This window comes from Polyodon spathula, chromosome 40 (genome assembly GCF_017654505.1).
Source record: "Polyodon spathula isolate WHYD16114869_AA chromosome 40, ASM1765450v1, whole genome shotgun sequence".
Lineage (NCBI taxonomy): Eukaryota > Metazoa > Chordata > Actinopteri > Acipenseriformes > Polyodontidae > Polyodon > Polyodon spathula.
This window is the reverse complement of record NC_054573.1, coordinates 4,256,957-4,279,590: the sequence shown is the minus strand read 5'-3', so window position 1 is coordinate 4,279,590 and position 22,634 is coordinate 4,256,957. Positions and strand designations below refer to the sequence as shown.

At 40.5% G+C, this 22,634-nt stretch overlaps 1 protein-coding gene across 3 annotated transcripts; it reads right to left on the bottom strand.

Annotated features, from left to right (window-relative positions):
• Positions 1–1,932: 1,932 nt before the first annotated feature.
• LOC121304972 (zinc finger protein 239-like) lies at positions 1,933–22,634 on the bottom strand. Of its 3 annotated transcripts, none has more exons than XR_005948014.1 (3): positions 22,511–22,634; positions 21,532–21,635; positions 1,933–2,861 (listed from the first exon to the last, which is right to left on the bottom strand). XR_005948014.1 is itself a non-coding variant. In XM_041236431.1 (3 exons), the coding sequence occupies exon 3, from the start codon at positions 10,017–10,019 to the stop codon at positions 8,871–8,873; it is 1,149 nt and encodes a 382-aa protein (XP_041092365.1). In that variant the 5' UTR covers positions 10,020–10,054; positions 21,532–21,635; positions 22,511–22,628; the 3' UTR covers positions 4,717–8,870. The 3 variants fall into 3 exon arrangements, 2 of the variants coding, with proteins under 2 accessions (XP_041092365.1, XP_041092366.1); XM_041236431.1 differs by lacking the exon at positions 1,933–2,861 and adding an exon at positions 4,717–10,054 and having other exon boundaries at positions 22,511–22,628; XM_041236432.1 differs by lacking the exon at positions 1,933–2,861 and adding an exon at positions 4,717–10,054 and having other exon boundaries at positions 21,536–21,635; positions 22,511–22,628.

The window sequence follows — 22,634 nt, the reverse complement described above, 5'->3', positions numbered from 1 at the left end:
CCAGTAAAAACATTTGAGGTATTAAGAAAGTTATGTGCTGCCTATGGGTTGCCGGAGGAGATCATCTCCGACAATGGGCCTCAGTTTACTTCCGAGGAGTTTCAGAAATTCCTCAGGCTAAATGGTATTAGACATACTCGATCCACTCCATACCATCCAGTTACCAACGGTGCTGCGGAACGATTGGTGCAGACATTCAAACAAGCTTTTGAGAAAAGTAACAAACCCGGCATGTCGTAAACAGTATCGACTTGCAAATTTTCTGTTAGCTTACAGATCGACTCCGCAGTCGACAACAATGAAAACTACAGCAGAGCTGTTTTTAAAAAGACAGCTTCGCAAGCTTTTCTCATTGCTGACATCACAACACATGCAGCTTCAACAACAAAAACGAATGCAGTGGCGGAATGCAAATTCTAGATCTACGCTCAGGTCTCTGCTTCCTGAACAACGTGTACTGGTAAAAGATAACGGGGGGAGGAGGAAACAGGTGGCAAAACGGGATAATTGAGAAGGATATATGGTTTTGGTAGCAGGTAAACTGGTAAAGACCTTTAATCAAATGTGGGCTGTGAAAGAGAATGATGTATCTGAGATTGAAACAAATGAAAGAAATACTGCCTGGCATGATGATGACGATGTTTCTGTATCCAATTGGCTGTAACACTAAAATGCTGGAAATGCTGAAAGTGGATGTAACTCTGAAATGCCAGTGTCTGTAACTGTTTCAAATGGGGAAAATGTAAATGCCGAGTCAGGTACAACAAGTATAACTGTAAGCCTCCAAACAGATTGAATTTGCAATTGGAAAAAAAAAGAAAAGAATGTCAGGGGGGTTTCTGCTAAGGGCGGGAGATGTTGTGTTTTACTCTGCAGGTGCGGAGCGTTGTTTATGTGCACAGCACGTGAGAAAGTGTTACAGTGTATAGCAACACGTGTAGGGTCGCTGTGTGAGCTGAGTGCATGTCAACATGTGTAGGGCGGCGTGTTAGCTGAGTGCATCTCAACACGTGTAGGGCCGCATGTTAGTGAGAGTATAAAAGGAAAGGCGTGTGTGTGCTTCTGTGTTCAGGGTTCTGTGTTCTGTGTGTAACTGTGACTGAGTAAATGACGTTTGGTTTTGTACAGTTCTCCTTGTCTGGGCTCACTTATTTCCGGACCCAAAATACATAACAAAGACCTTGAAATAAAAAACAAAAACTCTTTGCTCCCAGGAAAGGAATGTCAGGAGCCAGGACCTTCCCCCAGCAGGTCTTCCCCATGATGCACAGCACATAACAGTTACTGAAATATTTGGTTAGTAAAAAAGTGGCACCATCTAAAACATGGTATACCTTACAGTAGAGGTTTTCAAACTGGGGTACGTGTACTCCTGGGGGTACTTGAGCGCTCGTCAGGGGTACGCAATGCCTATTTGTACATTTTAAATATTTTTTATGCAAAATACCCCGTCTGTTTTCTCGCTACACTTCTGCATTTGTTGGAAGAAATGCACGACTTTTGTTGAGAATTGCTTAAATGCTTAAATTACAGTTTTGTTTTCAAAAGCATAACTTAATTTTACATAGCATTTTTAGTTTAAATTGTATTTTATTTAAATTAGTTTAACAGCAGTTTTCCATGAGCAGTAGCTGGCTGAACTCTAGCCCCTCCTCCTTCCCTGTGCCTTCTGAGCCAGAAAATCGAGTCCTGTTTATTTTGTATTTATTTAATGACTCACTTAAATTATTTTGTAACTTGAAGTCCTATTCGTTCATTTTAAAATACAGAATAACATACCCTTGTCTAGGGGCTGCATTGTTTACTGACCATGTGTAGTTTTAGTGTGATAAAAAACAGGCACATCCATCACATTGGTAGGTAAGCATTTAATATATATATATAATTTGTTTACTCTTTAAATTGCAATACAGATATACCCTGGGTCTGCAGGTAGAACTGTGGGTACTTGTAAAATGTTCTGTTTTTATATTTGTGTTTGTATTTATTTATATACAACATTTTTAAAAGCATTCTCCCGTACTTATTTGTTTGTGCAATACCCCATGCATAGAATTTAATGGCATGCTTTTATATTTTAATTTTTTATTAATTAAAATATATACACATCAACAATGCACTCTAAAACCACCAGCAATACCAGGAGTTTAATGTGAATGATTCCAAGCAAAAGATAAACTAATGCCCAGCTGCAAAATGTAATGGCAAAGCACGTCTGCAGTCCACTTCAGCGATTTCTGTGTTTTCTGGCATTATGCACACTGGTTGTGGTAGCTGCTCAGAGCCTACAAACCTTGACCAGTCCTCAAAAGTACCTTTCCCCTTCTTGCTCACAAATATTATGCAGAGTGCAACAGTTTATTACCATCTGGGTTGTCAGCTCCAGGTTACAGTAATTTATTTTTAGCAAGCACCTCCATCTGCCCTTAAGATGTCCAAAAGCATTTTCAACAACTGAGCGTGCCTGACTTAACCAGTAATGGCATGGTTAGGTCTATGGAGGTGCCTGGGCTGTAAATATGTGTTGATGGCATGACAAACTTCATACACACTTCGGCACACTGTTGTGCGACTCGCACCAATCAAGTGTCCAACTGTCCGGTAATCAACATTAGCCAGCTTCCAAAGAGCAATCGCCACTTTCTTCTGAACTGGTACAGCACAGCGAAACCGGGTATCTCTCCACTGTAGCACAGAGCGGTCCTTCACAAATATAGTTAAAAGCACCCTTTGACATTCTAAAGTTTTCCATCCACTCAGCATTTGTGAAATATCCATTAGCTATGCGGTCCCAGCAGTCAGACGATCGAGTTTTACTCCACAGTGAAACATGGCGCTTCCTCCTGAGGGTGCACAGGACTCTGTAAAATAGGTAAAGAAAGAATAAAATGTTAAATTATAAGGTTCCCAACTGAAAGTTAAAATAAAATAGGTACATGACATTTCTTCTTCACTTAGTGATAAGCACCTAACTAAAACATAAACTTTAACTGTTTGATATATACTTCCAAGGCTTCATTTTTTTTTTTTTTTAAGGAAAAGACCACCCTTACTCACCCTCACCCTTGCCACCAGTTCCATCAAAGCATTACACACAAAAGACAATATTCCTCCATCCAGGAGAACACCCACCAAGAAAAGGTGCAAAAACCTTGCCCAGGACAACTGGAAGATGCTGGCAGATGTTGGTCAAAGGCTTATTTTTCCACCTGAGATTGCCACCACTAACCTTCGACCAGTCATTGTCTTGTGGTCTGGATCAGCACGCTTTGTTCTTCTGGTAGAGTTAACAGCCCCACCCTCCTCTTCCTGATCACGTTGTAGGGGAGGTCACAAACTGTCCAATCATACCTTGACTTTGTTTGTAGCCTAATCCCTTGAAGAGTAATCGATGTGCGCAAGTAAACGCACAACCTGTATTTCAAGGAGAACGCAGCGTTGCACAGCGTTTGGAGGAGATGGATAGGAGTGGAAGTGACGTTGAAAATGATCAGCTTTCTGGGTTGGAATGCGCTGACTCATGTCTGAAGCAGCATTTGATGATGGATTGAAGCCTCTTCAGGATTTGTAAGTATAATGGATTTACACTACATTTATTATTATTATTATTATTATTACATTGAGCACTTTAGGGATGTAAATAGTTTATTTGTTCATTTTGTACAGTTCGTGTTGTTTGAAAAGGAAAATATTTGATTTGAAGTAAAGTTCATTTTGAAAAAAAAAAATCTCATTATTTTGCTTCTTCACATTTACATACTTTCAAGCAAGTGAGTAACAAAAATACAGAGTCAGGTACTGAAAATTAAAGTTACAAAAAAGTGTCAGTAGCTACATTCTCCTGCACAAACACACAGTTATGTGACAGCAATGTGCTTGACAGTTGTGGCATATGAACTGAGAGTATTTGTATACATACTCATCATGGATACATTTCAGGCACCCCAAAGCTCTCCAAAAAGGCCACCTTTTGAATGAAATATTGGACAAAAAATAAGAGGATTACAAAATCTAATTCATGTGGCAATGTTTAGCATGTGAGGTGCCAGAAGGTAACATCACTTTTAGAACTTGCTCAAGAAACTGGTGTATGACTGTCCATAAAGATTGACACAATTAATTTTTGGAGAGGTTCGGGGACCCTTGGGCCTAGCTTTGTAAACCTATTAAACCCCCAACCCCCCAGGGAAATTGCCTGTGATGGAAATACACTGCATGGAATACTGAGTTCCGCTGTATTCCGTACAGATGGCACTGAATTTTTTTTTTTTAATTTTCTCAAATATTACTGGTCTATTTTTAATCAATGTTAAATAGGCATATATGACGTATTTCCTCTGTACCAGAGAATAAAAAGGAAATACCCATGCCTTCAGTTTCTATGGTTGATCTTTTTCACTCAGTGGACCGAATACAGTGAGTCGACTACAATTATTATTTTTTTATTCAATTTTCAAACTGCTTGAAACGTATCGAGTATGAGATAAGTATTTAATAGTGTAAAAAGTGGTCAGGATGTCAAAAAATGAAAATAAAAAACAGCACATACACCTTACTTATACAGTTGTAGCAATATATGGGAACATGTAAACACACACACACACACACACACACACACACACACACACACACACACACACACACACACACACACACACACACACACACACACACACACACACACACACACACACACACACACACACACACACACACACACACACACACAAAAACAACTCGAGTTCCCCTTAACAGCTATGCAGGTTTGAACTTTATAATATTTTTCATTTACAATATTCCAGAAACAACCTGTTGCTAAAGACATGCTTTAAACCGGGGGGGAGGGTGTCACACTCAGATCCTGGCCATTTCCCTTTCCAAATTCTGCTCTTAATTACTTCATTGATCAAATCATTTTACAGTTGATGGTTTAAAATGTGCTTAAAATTTGATTCAAGGTACAGTTTGCATCTAAAATATTCTGGTGCCTGGATACGTGTTAAATGCATCTAGTTAATTCAATAACTTTACCAATTAAGTCTCAGAGGAACAATTAATGCTTGAAGCAAATGTAATGTATTCTGTATTAAATTAGGTCCTTTTCATTTTTATCTTTTTTAAGGAGAGTATGTCATTAGAGCCTTATTGGAGCATAAGAAATGGAGAGGGTGATTGAGGATATTGTGGGGAAAAAAGATCTTGTAAATTATTTTGCTCTTTTATATTTCAATCTGTGCAAATAAACTTGATGTCCATGCATCGATTTTCTTTAAAAATAATTAATAATTAATTAATTTTAAATAGTTTTTCAACTATTGGTGTAATTTACAAACAATTCAATAAGATAGCCTTATTTATTTAATAATTTACATGTATACTTTTTCAATATGTATGATTTTAGAATACCAGTACATCATGTGCAGTTGTACAAGAAATAAGTGCAACCTTTTAGTTTTACGATGGTGTGCATGAAGTAATGAGGCTTCGGGATGAGAGTAGGCTCCTAAAATGTCAACCAGGCCACTGCAAAATTCCAAGGCGCCAGTACTCAACAGGGGGCCTGAATGACACTTGGCACATAGATGGTAAGTGTGATGATCACTCTAGGTTTTAGTGTTGAAGTGTTTATTATTCTAGGTTTGCATGGTGACAATATCAGAGACATTACAGAGTGATAAACAATCCCTCCCAAGAATGTCAGCCTAAACTTCGAGTATGTATGAAAAAAATTGTTAATACCACAATCCAATCCCCAACACATACCAGTTTTCCATATGCTGACAATTTAAAAAATGTGACATTTCCATATCGAGCATGAAATACTCTCCAACTATTGTGGATTAGTTTTGCGATACAATTTTGTAATTGTTTTTTGTTACATGATGTTAAATAAAATATCTAAATTATATTCATGTAGTTTCTTTTTTGTCTCAATCCTAAAATTTGTGGTGATGCAAAACTTCTGTCCGTAGCTGTGCTTTTAATATGGAAAGTGAAAATGTCTAAAATTGCAACACAATGCAAAGATTACAAGTCTTAATAATTTCATAGGAAAAAAAAAAAAATAAAATCAATAAAACAGTTACACGTATGAGGTTGCTCATATTGTACTTGATCTAAAACAAAATCCTGAGTCGCAGGTCTGGCTTGTTCTCAGCTGCGTCCCCAGTGGGTTCAAAGCCCAGCTCAGGACACTGGAAATGCAGCTGAACTCTCACACTGAGAACAAGCAGAGAAGACTGAGCCCACACTCCAGGGTTTACACCATGATACACTAGCAAAGGAATTCCAGCATACACAGGGAATTCCATTTCTCATTTCATGAAGCCAGTATTAGCAAACCTGCAGCAGCATCTTCCCCTCTGGCAAGCTTGTATTGTTCAATGTCTCTCTTGGGTTTGCTCAGTTCCACTGCAGATATTTTTCACTATCTCAGGAATCATTGGACAATTAAAAAATGACTACATCCATACAACAAGTTTACATACAGGAGTGATGGAAACATAATAACATGCCTTTTATATACAGAGATACTGGAAAATGTACAGGAACTCACTCAATTTCAATGAAATCCTTTTAAATAGCTAAGTTTGCCTTAGGATGTACAGTATTGTCACGCTAATGACAGCATACTAATAAAAAATACAAGCAAGCAGATTGTTTATGTATTCATAAACTCTATAAAGCACAATGTGGTAATAATGGGAATGTTACAGCATCGATGTTTTGCAGATTTGTAATGAATGCAACTTTGAAAATGGTTTGCTTCACACCTTTCATATTTATATAGCTCACTATTGTGGTTCTGTTATAATTGCACAAACAGCAATCTACCCATAAAAACCAACAGTATAAATTGTATTTAAAATCCCATTACACTGAAGCAGCACTCTGCTATACAACAAGCTTGGCGTTTCTCAGTAATTAAACAGTCAGCAAAGCAGACTCATTCATTCAAAAACCAAAACAGCATCTGCTCAAGTGCAAAATTTGCACCACTTGAAATAAAACGGACAACAAAACACCAGGTTGTTTCAGCTTGTGTCCGCACTGCCGTACAGGCCATTCTAGTTACATGAAGGACACAATGCTGCCACACTGTGACAGAAATACAGTGATTCTTGGTTATAAATCTCCCAACCTGTGAGGGCACTAAGCAGCGAGAACAGTTACTTGGATGGGGAATGGGGCGTTGCAATAGCGCACTGACCCGGAAGGGAAACGACGTGGCACCTGCAGATTGGAGAGGTGATTGCACTTGTTTACCAAGGGGTCATGTGTGACAGCATGAAAGGGGATGGAGAATCGTAATCTGTTCCTTCGGTTTGGTTTGCTTGGATAGAACCGAGGACTGTGAGAGACCCCGTAAAACAGTACTGTAAGTGTTTTTGTTTGTTTGTCTGGGTAATCGTCTTGTTTGTTACTCTAGATGGCTAACATCATTCCAGAGCTGTCACCGGGGGCCAGCACTAAAGCCGGAACAACACTGCACTACTGTCACAAAAATAAACTGCATCACCCCCCACAAGCACTACTGCACGCACCCCCGACTGGTGACCTTGTGTGTCATTGTGGGACAGATACAACTTGTTCATTATTACTGTTTGGGTCTGCAAACCTGTTACTGTTTATTATTATTATTGTTACTGGTCACCACACCTGGATACAAAAAAATAAAGAAACATTTCCAAAGCGGATTATATAGCTCTGTTTGTTTCATTAGCGCTCTGCATCACTCCTGCACCGGTTTCCACTTTGTCACAAACAACCATGAAGATATTCTTAGTTTTAGTTTCTTTTAAACAACTCACTTCTATATCTTACACTGTTCTCACTCACATTACTACATTAATGCCTTTTACAGCTCAAATTACATGTAAAAAAATATGATGTATGCTATTGGCAGCTTTGTTTAATGTGTTGGGGTCGTATCACATATTAGTGTTCAGGGCTTCTGTTTTTCTAATTTCATTTTTCGGTGCTGATTTTTTAGCTGTGCTTTCCCTTTTTATATATCGTACAAAGTTATTGTTTTCGGTTAATTTCCAAAATGCCTTTTTTTTTTTTTGTCACAATAGTAGCAACTTGCACACAGAGTTGTCCCTTCTTTCCTTCGCTGTCTTCCACAATGAAATCCTTCTGGTCACGAGAACATGCTTCTGGGGCTTTTGTGCGCCTAGCCATTTTTTACATGACACCACAATTTACAGTTCTGTTTAACTAACTTCTGTTTCTCACGGTCTAACTGTAATATAGCTTTAAATCCTGTGAACAAGTTTTCTACTGCAAATGTAATGTCATTATAAATCTTGCAAGCGGAGACTCCAATAGAAATGTAGGAATTTGCTGCCACTCAGTAGTTGGGGCGGGTTTAAAGTATTCAGAACGAATCAATGATAGATATGAGTCAGGGAGGAGGGACTCTGCCCAACTGCACAGACAGACAGTTTGTGTTCGTAGATTTTTTTGTTTTGTTTTTTTAATGGGAAAGGGGTCAGGTCAACGTGAATTGAGTCACCATTTCCAGTGTTTTTCTGCTGTTTGTTGGCTATACAGCAATGTAACTATTTATTTATTTTTGTATCAGGGTTGTTTTACCAAAAATCATCAACCCTACATATATTTTCAATGTGTTCCTTCTAAGTAGAATGACCCTGTAACTGTCCTAAATCCTCAAAGCATGAGTGAGATTCATTTCCAATTCAATGGCAGGAGTGGAGCTGAATCCCAGGGCTCTCCAGTTCATTTTGTAAGAATGTCTCCTTCAGTCTGACATGCTCCCCTTCTCAGTGTCTCTGGATTCAGGCTGGCTCTCACTCCTGGGGACCCCCTTCATTTACTGCAGGGTGAGAGCAAGACAAGGAAATCAGTCAGCTCTCCGCACACTCAAACAAGCAGGGTGGAGAGGTGAGGGCCTGGGAGGGAGGGAGGCTGGCTCCAATGTGAATTTGTTTGTGTTTTTTTAGATTTGCTGACCGGCTGAAGCTCTCCCCACATTCAACACAGTAATATGGCTTCTCGCCAGTATGAATTCGCTGGTGTCTTTTTAGATTTCCTGATTCAATGAAGCTCTCCCCACATTCAGAACACTGATAAGGCTTCTCTCCAGTGTGAATTCGCTGGTGTCTTTTTAGGTGTCCTAACTGACTGAAGCTCTCCCCACATTCAAAACAGTGATACGGCTTCTCGCCAGTGTGAATTTGCTGGTGTCTTTTTAGGCTTCCTAACTGACTAAAGCTCTCACCACACTGAGAACAGTGATATGGCTTCTCTCCAGTGTGAATTCGCTGGTGCGTTTTTAGGTTTTCTGACTGACTGAAGCTCTCCCCACATTCAGAACAGTGATACGGCTTCTCGCCAGTGTGAATGCGCTGGTGTCTTTTTAGGCTTCCTGACTCGACGAAGTTTTCCCCACATTCAAAACAGTGATAGGGCTTCTCTCCAGTGTGAACTCGCTGGTGTCTTTTTAGGTTTCCTAACTCGCTGAAGTTCTTCCCGCATTCTATACAGTGATAGGGCTTCTCTCCAGTGTGAACTCGCTGGTGTCTTTTTAGGTTTTCTAACTGACTGAACCTCTCCCCACATTCAGAACAGTGATGTGGCTTTTCTCCAGTGTGAATTTTCTGATGTGTTTTTAGGCTTCCTAGCCGACCGAAGCTTTTCCCACATTCAATACAGTGATACGGCTTCTCTCCAGTGTGAATTCGCTGGTGTCTTTTTAGAGTTCCTAACTGACCGAAGTTCTTCCCACATTCGGTACAATGATGTAATGTCTTTGGCCGGGATAGGTTTTCTGAATCCATAAACAAGTCATTATACTCTTTAATGCGGACAGGCTCCAGATCAGTCTCTTCTTGAATGTGGACAGGCTCCAGTTCAGTCTCCTCTTCTTTAATGTGGACAGGCTCCAGTTCAGTCTCTTGTTTAATGTGGACAGGCTCCAGGTCAGTCATCTCCTGTTTAATGCAGATAGGTACCAATTCCAGAACCTGCTCCTGTTTAATGTAAACACACTCCATCTTTGTTCCTTGGCTTTCACCTGGATAAGGCAGTCCTGAAAACAGAAAATGAAATGAAGTATTACGATCTGTTCTCTATTGGTGTGTTTACTACAACTTGGACCTGAACTGGCTTATCATATGAGCCCCTTGTTTACACATGAGTGCAGATCTAGGCTGACTCTGGCCCTGTATGCATGCGCATAGCTCCTGAACTGTAGCGCGTGCCTGATGTCATATCAACCACCCCTTGGGCGAGACATTTCACCTCCCCAAAACAGAGGCGAAGGTGTTTAAATCAACAACAAGCTTGTCTGTCATTTGTGTCACTTGTGTGTTTTTACTTCAAGGTGGTTGCTCAGTGCCAATTGACCTCTTTAAAAATTGATTCTTGCAAAGTTCTGAAACAAGCATTCATGGGTTATAGATGAGCGTATTAAAAATGATATGAACAAAACAGGTATCGGTTTTATGACATGTTCTTGAACTTTGTGACTTGCTGTCGACTGATTAAAGTCTTTACATAGTGAAGGTGCCCCACCTGGATAGAGAATTATTAAACTGTGAAGGTCAATTATTTCTCCACAAGTAATCCATGAATGCTTGTTTCAGAACTTTGCAAGATTCAATTTTTAAAGATGGCAACAAAGAAGAAATAAGAGGTCACTGTAACCCAAACCACTTGCATATAAATCTTATACACATTTTCTGGTTTTTGTTTTATGGATATATTTGTACATCCTTTACGGTTTCTCTTGTTTAAACTCAAAACTAATTGCAAATATTGTACACAATATACAGAAATGTTTGTTGACCATGTTTGTACATTTATTAAACTGTGAAGGAGTTATCAAGTCAATTATTTTACAACAAGTCCCATAAAAGGGTTCCAGCCCTTCAAATAGGGGCCATTTTCGACGCTTCCACACTGAAGCCTTTTTGTGGGGTCACTAAATCAGACAGTAAAGTAGGTAGACAGCAGCAGAGCTCCACATAGAAAGGCAGATCAATTATGAGCATGCCTAAGCAATTTGAAAGTGATATCTCTTCTACTGCACAAGGAACATGCACTTAATCACTCTGGAATTTGACAATTGGATCATTTTTCAATTTTAAGGCCCCCAGCAACACAGAAATACTAAAGTGGTGGTAGTTATTTTGCACTGATTCTACAGACCTACCTGGCTATATGTACAGAAGCATCCATAGGGCTACTGACATTTTCAATATCATTTTTAGATGCTCAAAATCACTCCAAAATGAGAGGTGTTTCAATTATGACTGTCCCCCTATAAAAGGGGGTTCATCTCGGCAAATCCTGATCACTGAGTTTAAATATTTGGCCTGGTTTCATACCTGACCTGCATCTTCCACTACACAAAATATAAACAAAATCAAACTCTGGATTCTGGTTGATTTGACACGGAAATACCTTCCAGCGAGGAACAATGTCCTTCATAGGCAGACAAAGCCGGAGAGCCACTTTCAATTTTTTTTGCCCCGCCAGGAAGCTGAGCTCCTTGGGAGAGCGAGTCAATTTTACATGGCAAGCCAAAAGGCTGACAGACAGCCCTTTAACACTAGAACCACCACGGTTATACTCATACCTAAGACCGGCAGTCATGATGATGGTTATATTTTAAACATCAATATTAAAATGAAAGACAAACTACTGGATACAACTCAAAAGTTATATTCCAGCGCATCATATCAAACATCTGCACAACAGAAACACCGTATTTAAAACAACTAAACATAAATGGGTTTATTTTCTAACTTGCCAAATATAAACTAGGAACAGGGAGGCTGTTTACAGAGGGCTGCTATGAAACGAAACAGAATCAAAGTTGTAATATCTAATCAGGTTTATTACCCACTGCTATACCACTCAGCAGATTCAGAGGTCCTACATGTGTCCTGGATAGATGCACCTTGCAGATTGGCCAGTTCATAAGCAGTCTGGACTGTGCCTGTCAGCCATTTAGACAGACCCTGTTGACTCGTAACAAACAAAAAATTGTTCCGACTGCCTCCAGCTTTTAGTCCTGTCGACACAATATGCTAATGCCCGCACTGGGCAAAGTGTATGGAGCTGGCGCTCCCTGTCAGATTGGAAAGGAGGGGGATGGAAAGCCTCCAATTCCACCGACTGGTTAAAGTGGAAAGCCAAGATGGTCATCAGCAAAAAAAACAGGGTTAGTATGAAAAGCGACCCTTGTTCTGGCCTCTGGAAAAAACTGACAAACTTTTGAAACTGAGAGTGCCTCCATATGCCTTTCAAAAATTGCCCAGCCAGGAAATGAGCTCCTGGGCAGACAGAATCTGTTTTCACATGGCACACCGAAATGGCTGCCAATTTTGACCTTTAGCGTAGAGGAAGATTTGCCCTCATCAAAAAGGTTCTGTAAAAAATGCAGTATAACTGCCACAGAGCATGTCGTGGGTTTGAAACCATGCGACAAGCTCCACACCTGGAACCCGCCCCATTGCACCCATACTGGGACCGTGTAGAGGCTGCTCTAGCGTTTTGTAGGGTGTCAATCACTCTGTTCGATATTCCCAGACGGTTCAAGTGTAGCCGAGTCATGCCACAACGGCCGTTCCCACAGCTGGCCGTTCAGGAGCTGCATCTGAGAGGAGAACCAGACTCTCCTGGGCTAGTGAGGTGCTATTAGGAGCACCCTGGCCAGGTCCTGTCTGATCTTCTCCAGACAAAGTGGCAGCAGCGCAAGCAGTGGAAACGCATGGAGTGGACGCACATGTACCTCTAGAGGCCCCCACTCTACTATCATGGGGAACCACAAGGGACAGTAACTCCTGAGAGGCAAAAAGATCTACCTCTGCCCTCTCAAATCTCTCCCAAATGAGGCTCACAACCTCAGGAGAGTCTCTACTCTGTGCCACTGTGGACCCCCCCTCGAGAGGAGGCCCGCAGTCCAGCTGATCATTCCTGGTAGGTAAACTGCCTGGAGTGAGAGGAGGTTCACTTGTGCCCACAGCTGAAGCAGCTTGGGCCACACGGTGCAGACTGGGTGACCGCAGACCACCCTGGTGGTTTATGTAGGACACTACAGGTGTGTTGTCTGTATGAACAAGCATGTGTCTCCTCCATACCTGCTCCGAAAATGACAGGTACACTGCCTGCAGTTCCAAAATATTGATGTGGCGACCCTCCCACACCCCCTGCATGCCTCAGCCCTCCTACACTCGAGTTGGACGTGTCTGCGATGACCTCTCTTCTGGTGACGTTTCCCAGCGCTACGACTAAGCGTAGATGGACCTCCTGAAGACAGAGATTAGACACTGTCAATAGGAGATCACGATTCAACACTGGCTGACAAGCCGTGCAGTTGAACCAAACCTGCAGGGGGGGCGCATATGCAGAAGACCCAGTTTATTGGAGGCTGTGCTGCCATCAATCCCAGGAGCCTGTGGAAAGCCACTACTGGTAGTGCCCTGCCAAGCTGAAACAACTCTAGCCAGGTGGTTGCTCGCTTCACTCTGTCGTCAGACACGAGAGGTCAACATAAGCTCCAAGTCCAGACACACCCTCAGATGGGTAACTTTCAAAGTGCATCGTACACTTTCAGGGCCAACACATGCAGACAGTTGGTGACGAGCTCTGTGTGTTTGTGCACTTGTACTGGAGACACGGTGCAAATGAGTTGTCCAGATAGTTGAGGACTCTAATGCCTCAGTCTCAGCAACTTACAGAGACTGATCAGACAAACCAGTCTGGGTCTGCTGTACACCTAAAACCACAGTATCCAAAAGAAACTGTGCCCTTCTACCTGCGTACCTAAAGATTCAGCAAAGAGGACAGAGCGGACGGGCGCTGTTGTGGATCCTATACCGAGGACTGAAGACTTTGTTGCAGCCGTTTGTTGATTCTAATCGAGAATTGAAAGCTTTGTTGCCAAGTTTGATCCAACGTGGAATTGAAGACTTCATTGTGAGAGGAGAGCTTTTTGTCAACAGATTGAGTTTCCAAAACAGCGGACCAAAAGTCTAAGCTTCAAGGAACTGTTGAGTATAATTCCAGTTGCATTTTCCTTTCATGGAACTAAATTAATTAATTGTAACACATTCACATAGAATTGAACTGTTAATTATTTAGTTTGCACACTTTGCGTTTGAAGTAACTTCTAGTGAGACTTGATTAAGTAACTAAGTAATCTGCCTCCTGTTGTTGTGTGATGAATTTCTTTAAAAGTAAACTTGCCATATACTTAATCTACATACAACTGATAAGCTTAATGCAATATATTCTAAGACTGTCTGCATCGTTTCAGTCTGAGACTGAGCGTGTGTGTGTGAGCAAATCTGGGTTTGACAAAACAGCAATAACTGGCCATTTTAATTCAAGGTGGTGTTTAAAAATATAATATACCGTGTTCCACCTTGATTTAAATCCTGTGTTAACTTGGTGCTTTTTCTGTGGTCAGCATTTGTTTGTTTCCCATTTAAAGTGTCGCCATCTCACCCTTTTTAAAATGTGCAGCCAGTCTCCTTGCTGCTGACACTAACGTATGGACTTGTCGTACATTGCTGCTCTAATAAAGTGCAAAGAAGAGCGACCAGAGTTATTCTTCGGGTTTAAAAGGCATGTCATATGCAGACAGGCTAAAATAATTGAATCTATTCAGTCTTGAACAAAGAAGACTACACAGTGACCTGATTCAAGCATTCTTTTTCGACCTGAAATAAAAACAAGGACCAGGGGTCACAAATGGATATTATACAGGGGCATTCTGAACAGAAAATAGGAGGCACTTTTTTTACACAGAGAATTGTGAGGGTCTGGAATCAACTCCCCAGTAATGTTGTTGAAGCTGACACCCTGGGATCCTTCAAGAAGCTGCTTGATGAGATTCTGGGATCAATAAGCTACTAACAACCAAACGAGCAAGATAGGCTGAATGGCCTCCTCTCGTTTGTAAACTTTCTTATGTTCTTACATTGCTCTGCACACATTGTCATGAGCACAAGCTATTACTTCTGTAGTCACTTAAAACTCTGTGTTTATCTGAGTGATCGCTTCTGCTAAATTTACAGCCGAGTGTCTCTCGTGTCATTTTCGTGTTGCAATACTTTCGACTCGAGTTCCCAGTTTTGCTAATGTAATGGCTGGCGACATTGTCCATACGTCGGTAGTGATGGGCATTGAATTACACTCCTGACTTAAATCCTGTCTAAGCTTTTCCTCTGCATGTTCGTGGTCCAGAGTAATGAATTTGGAGATTGTCTTTTGACAGGGCATTTCACAGCATGATTCGCAATCAGATTTTTAAGCGCAGCTCCCTCTACTGTACTAACAGGTCTGATATGTGTCAGGATCCAGTAGCAGGCCGGTTATTTCATTTGCTCTGATGCTTTTTGGATCAACTTTCTTTCCAAAATAAGCCGTCACTGAAGGGTTTGCTTGCTTTTGTTTCTTACTTGTGTTCCTGCTGTCGTGTTTTGCCGGGTGCTGCCTTAATGATCCCGCAGGTTGGTGATATTGCCACAGAAGCTCATTAAAACGCCACAAAAGGCACATTTTATCTTTCCATTTTGTTCTTTTGTAAAAAAAAAAAAAAGAAAACCCAACAACTTCCAAAACGTCTGACGGTATTGTTTAAAATTAAATTCAACAATTTAACTGGACAAATTGTGCAGATGCTAATAAAAAAAAGTTCCTGTTTAAGAACTGATAGATTCGTGTTTTTTGTGTTTTTTTAACATATATTCTCATCCAGCGTTCCCTTTAAGCTTTTTAGATACTGAGAAACTTGCCGTTTTGACTGAGAAAGGGTAAATTATCAGTGAGAAACCTTTGGCCGCGCATTAACCCTTTTAATATGTTTTTGTTCCATTATACAAACTTGAAACAATATTCCAACACAAGTATCTCAACAATTTTACAATTTACTTTAAATTTAAACAAGACATTTATTGTGGCTCTGCCTCTGATTTTGAATCATCCTCTGATCCTATGCAGCCCTGTCGGTTGTTATCATAGATTGACGCCGTGCTTAACTGGTGGCCTGCATAGAATTGCTTTATGCTACTGTATAAACCACTGGCGTCTGCACTGCCTTCGGCTGTAACCATCTCTAGAGCTACTAATTGCTCCATTCTTGGAAATACCAAATTCCATTTTTCAAAAATGGCCAATTCCACTTATTCTCACCTTTTATCAATGTAGTAATAATTAAATATGGCATTTGGACAAAAATATAATGCTGCTAGTTAAAATAAGTACATTTAATAAATATTACCACCCCCCCCCCCCCCCCCAGATCGGACTCTTGTTGCTGTAATAGTAAGTAAAGCACCTGAAGACACTTCAAACCTGTCAATGTTTATAGACATCACTTGGCTCATAGCTGGCATTAAAATAAATCAGGAAAACCTCACAATTATACTACACTAGCCCTAGGAGAACAACGAACATGCCGACATAAAACTGCGGAGCATTTCAATTTTGCGTTGGACCTTCTGGGAAGTTTGTGGAGCCCAGTTCAGAAAACCAAATATGCAGAACAGCTGTGAGAATCATATTTACAGTCTTCCACGTACACAGCAGTTCAGTCTACAAGTAATGGTGTTTTGAAAAGACCTGTTTAGCTTATTGCTGGCATTTACAATAACAATAAAAATGAAACAGTTTAGTAACAATCCAGCAATGTCATGTGAGAGTAATCCTATGCGCAGTAATCCACAAATTAAGTTTAGCGTTTTACTGGCACTATAATTACCAGGATGATAAAATATGAAAAGGCGTGTTGACTGACTCTGTGCTCTAAACAGGTTCACTGCTGTGTATTACTCGATTGTAATGTAAATGTAAATGCATAATTAATCCTCTCAATTGTTTATTTCCTAATTCTGCAGCGTTATTTACAAGATTTAAAAAGCAGCGTGTCTCCAGACAATGTCTTTATGAAGCCAGCGGTGTGTAGTGTAGTGACTACATCCTGTACACAGTAAAGTGAGAGATTTCCTTTAAGGATTGTAGCTAGAAAAATAGTTCTGTGCTCATTTCTTCATCGTCAGAAAAATAATTCAATTAAGAAACAGCCATGGTTTAAAATTGCTAATTATAGCTTCATTAAAGGCAGGTAGCGTGGAAAGAAATAAAACCACACAATAAAGAAATACGCAATTAATTCAGCTTGCTTACTTCAGGAAAGCTCCGCCTTGAGAGCAGATCTTAGGTCTTCAGCATAGAATGCAAAAACTTTAAGAATACTATTGCGCCATCCTCGCAGATAATCAGATTTCTTTTAGCGCTGTCTTACTGAAACATCCCTTTTTTAATCTTCGTTGGTGCAGCTGCCATGTTGAGTTTCAGCAGAGACATGGAGCAAAGTCACATGATGAATAAACTCGCAAAAAAATAAATAAATAACTGGCATGGCACGTCTTCTTCAATTACTATACACTTAAATGTTCTCATCTTTACCACATATAGTATGCCTGATCCGGTTGCAACTTACATAATATGAAAGGATATTTTGTGGCCTTTCATTTGATAAGTTACATGCATGAAGTACAAACTATCCAGTAGTTAAACATAGATAAATGAAAACAGTGAATAACAGGTGGAAATAGGGCTGAGTGTAAAGACTTAAAAACAAGAAATTGAGCGCTGGTTAAAAAGAGAAGCACCGTTTTCTTCTGCTGCAGCAAAAACTTCACGTCAGGCAATGGCAAAAGCAATGGAGCGTGCTCTGTCTCACAGGGATGAACAGCTGTTGGGTCTCCTGAAAGCAGCACCAGTGTGACTATATACAGTTTTTTTTATATGCAAGTGTGCCCTGGTCAGTAGCAGGTCAGAACCGGGACTGTACCGGAACAGCACATGGTCGGTTTGGTACCGGTTAGGTGCCTGTAGCACCGGGTCAGTACAGCAGTGAGGCTGGACACGTCTGCTCAACGCCAATCATGTGACAGGCAATAGCACCGTAACAAGGTTAAACAGGGCGAGTCGCTCTTACCAAGTCTGCTGGTACTGGACCAGGGATGATACTGTTTAACGTAGGTTCGTTTTTAAAACCCTAGGTATAATACCCTAAGAGGGTGACCTGAACCGTCTTGAGTATGGGTACGGTGTCTGTGCACTAGTACAGTACAGCACGGTGTGGTTACAGTGCGTTACCGGTACAGTATAATCTGTACGGTGCACCTGGTACGGTGATGCAGCACCATGTCAACGGTGCTGCACACTCGTACCCGTGCAGTAACCTCCCAGCTTGGGAACGGGGTAGGTCTATGACCTGCATCTAACCAAAGAAGCAATATATACAAGACTGAAGGAAGGCTGCTGTCAGAGCTCTGATAGCCTTCTCAATGGCACTGCAAGCAGAAACCAGAGCGGCAGTGAAGCACTGGAGGAAAGACTGTGGACAGTCAGACCTGAAGCAGAGCCGAGTCCAGTGTTTGCTAGTGAATCGGAATGGTAACCTTGATCGATGTACAGTGTACCAGCGGGAACGGGAGCAGGTCTGGACACACAGTTACCACGGCGCTTGGAGCATATGCTGCTGACCATGAAATCCCCTCAACTCTCACTGTACATCACTGGAGGATGATGGAAGAAACAGGGATAGTTCTAGCACCATCCCTTCCATTGTAGCTTTAAAAAGGCTTTTGAGCAAGGTTTCAGATTCAGACCAAGGAATACAACAAAGCCCAGCCACAGCCTGTGTTCGGTGTATGATGAGCTCCTGGAAGAAAGTAGCAGTGGGATAGTAACTGATGCTATGAGCAGTAGTGTTATGCTTCAAAAACAATGCAACAGGAGCGAGCCCACACTTCAAACAAAGCTACAGGAGCGAGCCCACACTTCAAACAAAGCTACAGGAGCGAGCCCACACTTCAAACAAAGCTACAGGAGCGAGCCCACACTTCAAACAAAGCTACAGGAGCGAGCCCACACTTCAAACAAAGCTACAGGAGCGAGCCCACACTTCAAACAAAGCTACAGGAGCGAGCCCACACTTCAGGAGATGTGGCGATAAGCTAAAATACTGCGAGACCAGCAAGGGTCAGAATTCTAGCAGAATCTGCACTGAAGTTTCCGTCTGCCCCTTACAGTAGCATTGACAGTGAACGGCTGTTCAGTGCAGCTTCGCACATTGTGGACGAGAAGAGAAACAGGCTAATGTGCGAAAAAGCAGAAATGCTACTACTGTTAAGAAAAACTATTTGTTAAGAAAAACCTTCCACTCACTCATTTACGCTAAATACAGGAGTAAGCCATTGTATGATGGAGGCAAGAATGTAAATCGGATACAGATTTTATATATAATATATTATATAATATATATATAAATTGGCTAATCTATCTATCATTGTTGTTATCGTTTTGTTGTTGTCGTTTCTACTAGTAATTATAACACCTTAACAGATTCAAATCTAGATTTAAAGCCTGTTCATTTTGAAGGCAACAGAGTTTTGATTTGGCCATTTGATTTGAGTAAAAGTTTAAAAGTTCATATTTGTGTGGATTTCTGCTTCCAAAATGTGTCTAGAAGCAATAAGGCAAAAATAGAAGTGTTCATGTTTTATAAATGCAAACAAAAAACTTACTTCATTTACCTGAGTATTTTGAAATATCACCCAGGACAACTTTTATGTTGGACAACTATTTTATTTTTCTGTCACTAACTCTGTTACCTGAAAAGCACTCTGGGTACATTTCTAGAGGGCCACGTTAGTTTCTGAAAACTCTTAAACGGCAGAAGTCTAGACAGACACAAAAATATTTAAAAATATGTACCTCTAAACCTCAAACCAAAACTATATACTCACATATACATATCCCTTTAATTCACAAACCCTCAGTCACACACACAGTAACAAACATACTTCAATTAATGCAACAATATTATTACCAATTTACATTGTTTTTGTCTGCAGTAGGAGCCTATTAAGTTTGTCTGCCAGTTTTAGGAAGAACATATAACAATTCAAATTTTTTAAAAAAGCTTTAAACTGTTGTTTCTATTAATTATTAAGTACAAGACTCATGGTCCTGTCACAACGCTCCCTCAGTCGGGAAGAAAGAAGGTTCTTTCACCAAGAACAAGTAGAAGAATTGTGAGGAAGGTTAATAACAATCTGAGATTGACTGCCAAAGATATTCAAAGTGAACTGTCTGTAAGTGGGACTGGGGGGGTTTCCATTTCAACAATGTCTCAATGGTCGCAGGCCAAGGAAAAAGCCACTTAGGAAAATGTCACTTAGGAAAGTGTCACAAGGACAATCGCTTAAAGTTTGCAAAACGGCATTTGAATGATGGATACGAGTTATGGTCAAAGGTTTGTGTGTGACTGAGGGTTTGTGAATTAACCCTTAGCGATACATTTATTCAGCACCTGTCAGGAGGTCCAGTTTATTTTCACAAGAGCTGTTCATTTTACAAGCATTGATTAAAAGTATCCCCCCCCCCCCCCCCCCCCCCCCATGTAAAACAAGTTTTCAAAGCCCTGCATATCAACAGGACACTCAGTACTGTATCTCCAGCCCTGCCCCGCCCCTTGTTCGCTGTTTTTATCACAGATCTCTTCACAGTAGTACATACTGATAAATGATCTCCTGATCGCTTGTTTTATCACCAAACTCCTCAGTAATGGGATCTAAGTCATTATTTTATTACTATAACATCTCTGGCAAATGTCTGTGATATTCTTTGAGCACTGGATGCGGAAGCAGCTACCTCCTTTGTAGTATCCCCCCCCTTTTCTTTTCGACTCCTATCGGTCTCACTTGCCCAATGAAAGGTTTTCTCTGCTTTTTCCGGAGAAAAAACGACTAGAGACCTGTGCTTGACGTCTTTTTGATGGACCGGAAAGAGGAAATTTTAAGGTCGGACCTGGACTGACATAGGACCGCAAAGGGTTAAAGGCATTTGTATATGCAAGTATACAGTTTTGGCTTGAGGTTTAGGGGTACGTGTCTTTTCATTTTTGCGTGCCTGTGCTAGATTTGTGACCCTGTGTATAGTGTATTAAGATTAAATTAAACTGCTGAGGATGTAACCCTCTAGCTGCAGCTAGTAGAGCAATTGCAAGCAATATAGGGTTACAGTACAGATTTCTTTCTTTCAGAGGTGCGTACTGATGTCCACATTTAGCGACGTTTAACAATAACAAAATGTTGGTTGACAAATAGACATACATGATAACGTGTTCCTGTTTACAGTTTTTAAAAGAATATTTAGAAATTAAAATGATTTTGTAAAGAGATGAATGTATTTTATATGTTTCTTCCTTCCCAAAATTACTGATTTGGAATGTCACAATTAGAAAATTAACACACTGCTCTGAATCACCAGATTTATACAGCGCTATCTTCAAATTCAAAACACACAATCAAATTATCCCCCAAATTGTTTATTAAAATGATAGGATAGTGCAATTAACACACAACTTGCCAATTTCAAAATGGAAAACATTTTAAACTCTGGCAATTGTTCCACAATAATAATAACAATAATAATAATAATAATAACAATAATAATAATAATAATAATAATAATCTTTACCTACTTGGTGTGGGTCTCTTTCTTCTGTGCTATTTAGTGTCTCAGGTTGTGTTTTCAGCACTGTTATGTGGCAGATGTGGTTGTTTGATTTTCCAGGATGCCTTCTGTAAAACAAAGGAATAAATGGCTAAAACTTCGCTAAAGTAAAAAGGAAACTGCAGGTTAAGGTAGCCAGGCAACCTTAACTCTGTACTCATGTGTTTCCCGTCACATATGACATCATCAATGACATCACTAAGCACATGAGAAATTCTCCCCAAAGACTGGCCATTCCGACATAACACTGGGAAATCATAGTCCTTGTGAACGATAACATGTGCAGCAACTGCACTAACATTTACAACGTGATATATGAGAACAACAACAACAACAACAACAACAACACAAAGTCTGGTAGAAGGCATCCATTTATCGTACTAACACTGGCATTTATGAATAACACGTCACTCTATATTGCGAAGAATTGTAATGTGTTTAAGACAAGGATTGGCCAGTATTAAGTGAATTGGAGGATATATATAAAAAATTTCCATTACATGAGAGTAGATGTTGAACTTCATGCTGATTTGAACTCGACTCTCGCCATGATAAGCACCAACTAAGAGGTAGCTTTGCGTAAACTAATGTGGTCCATCTGGATCTCCATCCATTTGCGTTGTTTTCCATCTGATGATTTAGATATCCTTCTGTTGATGGTGGCTCCACGGCGCATCAGCATGACAACCGTCATGTAGGGTACATCTCTGGTATAATATATACTAAAATCTCATGTCGATAGTCACCTCTGATTAGCGCAGCATGAATATGAATACGATCCGAACTCAGTCTGCCAAACAGCAGTGAGAATTACTGCATGGAGACTCTGCGGGCAGGTCTAGTGATGAACGTGTCTGTGCCTGCTCCAGTCTGGCATCAAACTCATCGTCCTAAACACATTACACACCCCCGTACCACATTTAATTCAATTCCAATAACTCACCTCTCTATCTTCTATTCCTTCTGTTCGCTCTTGTCTTTTTCTGCAAGGGGCTCAGACAATGGAACTTCCTGTTCTGACGGCCAGCAAACTCCGTGGTGTCACACCACATCCTGTCGCCCCGGGT

Coding starts and splice junctions, on each gene's coding strand:
- LOC121304972 (XM_041236431.1), bottom strand. CDS start 10,019: ATGGAGTGTGTTTACATTAAACAGGAGCAGGTTCTGGAATTGGTACCT.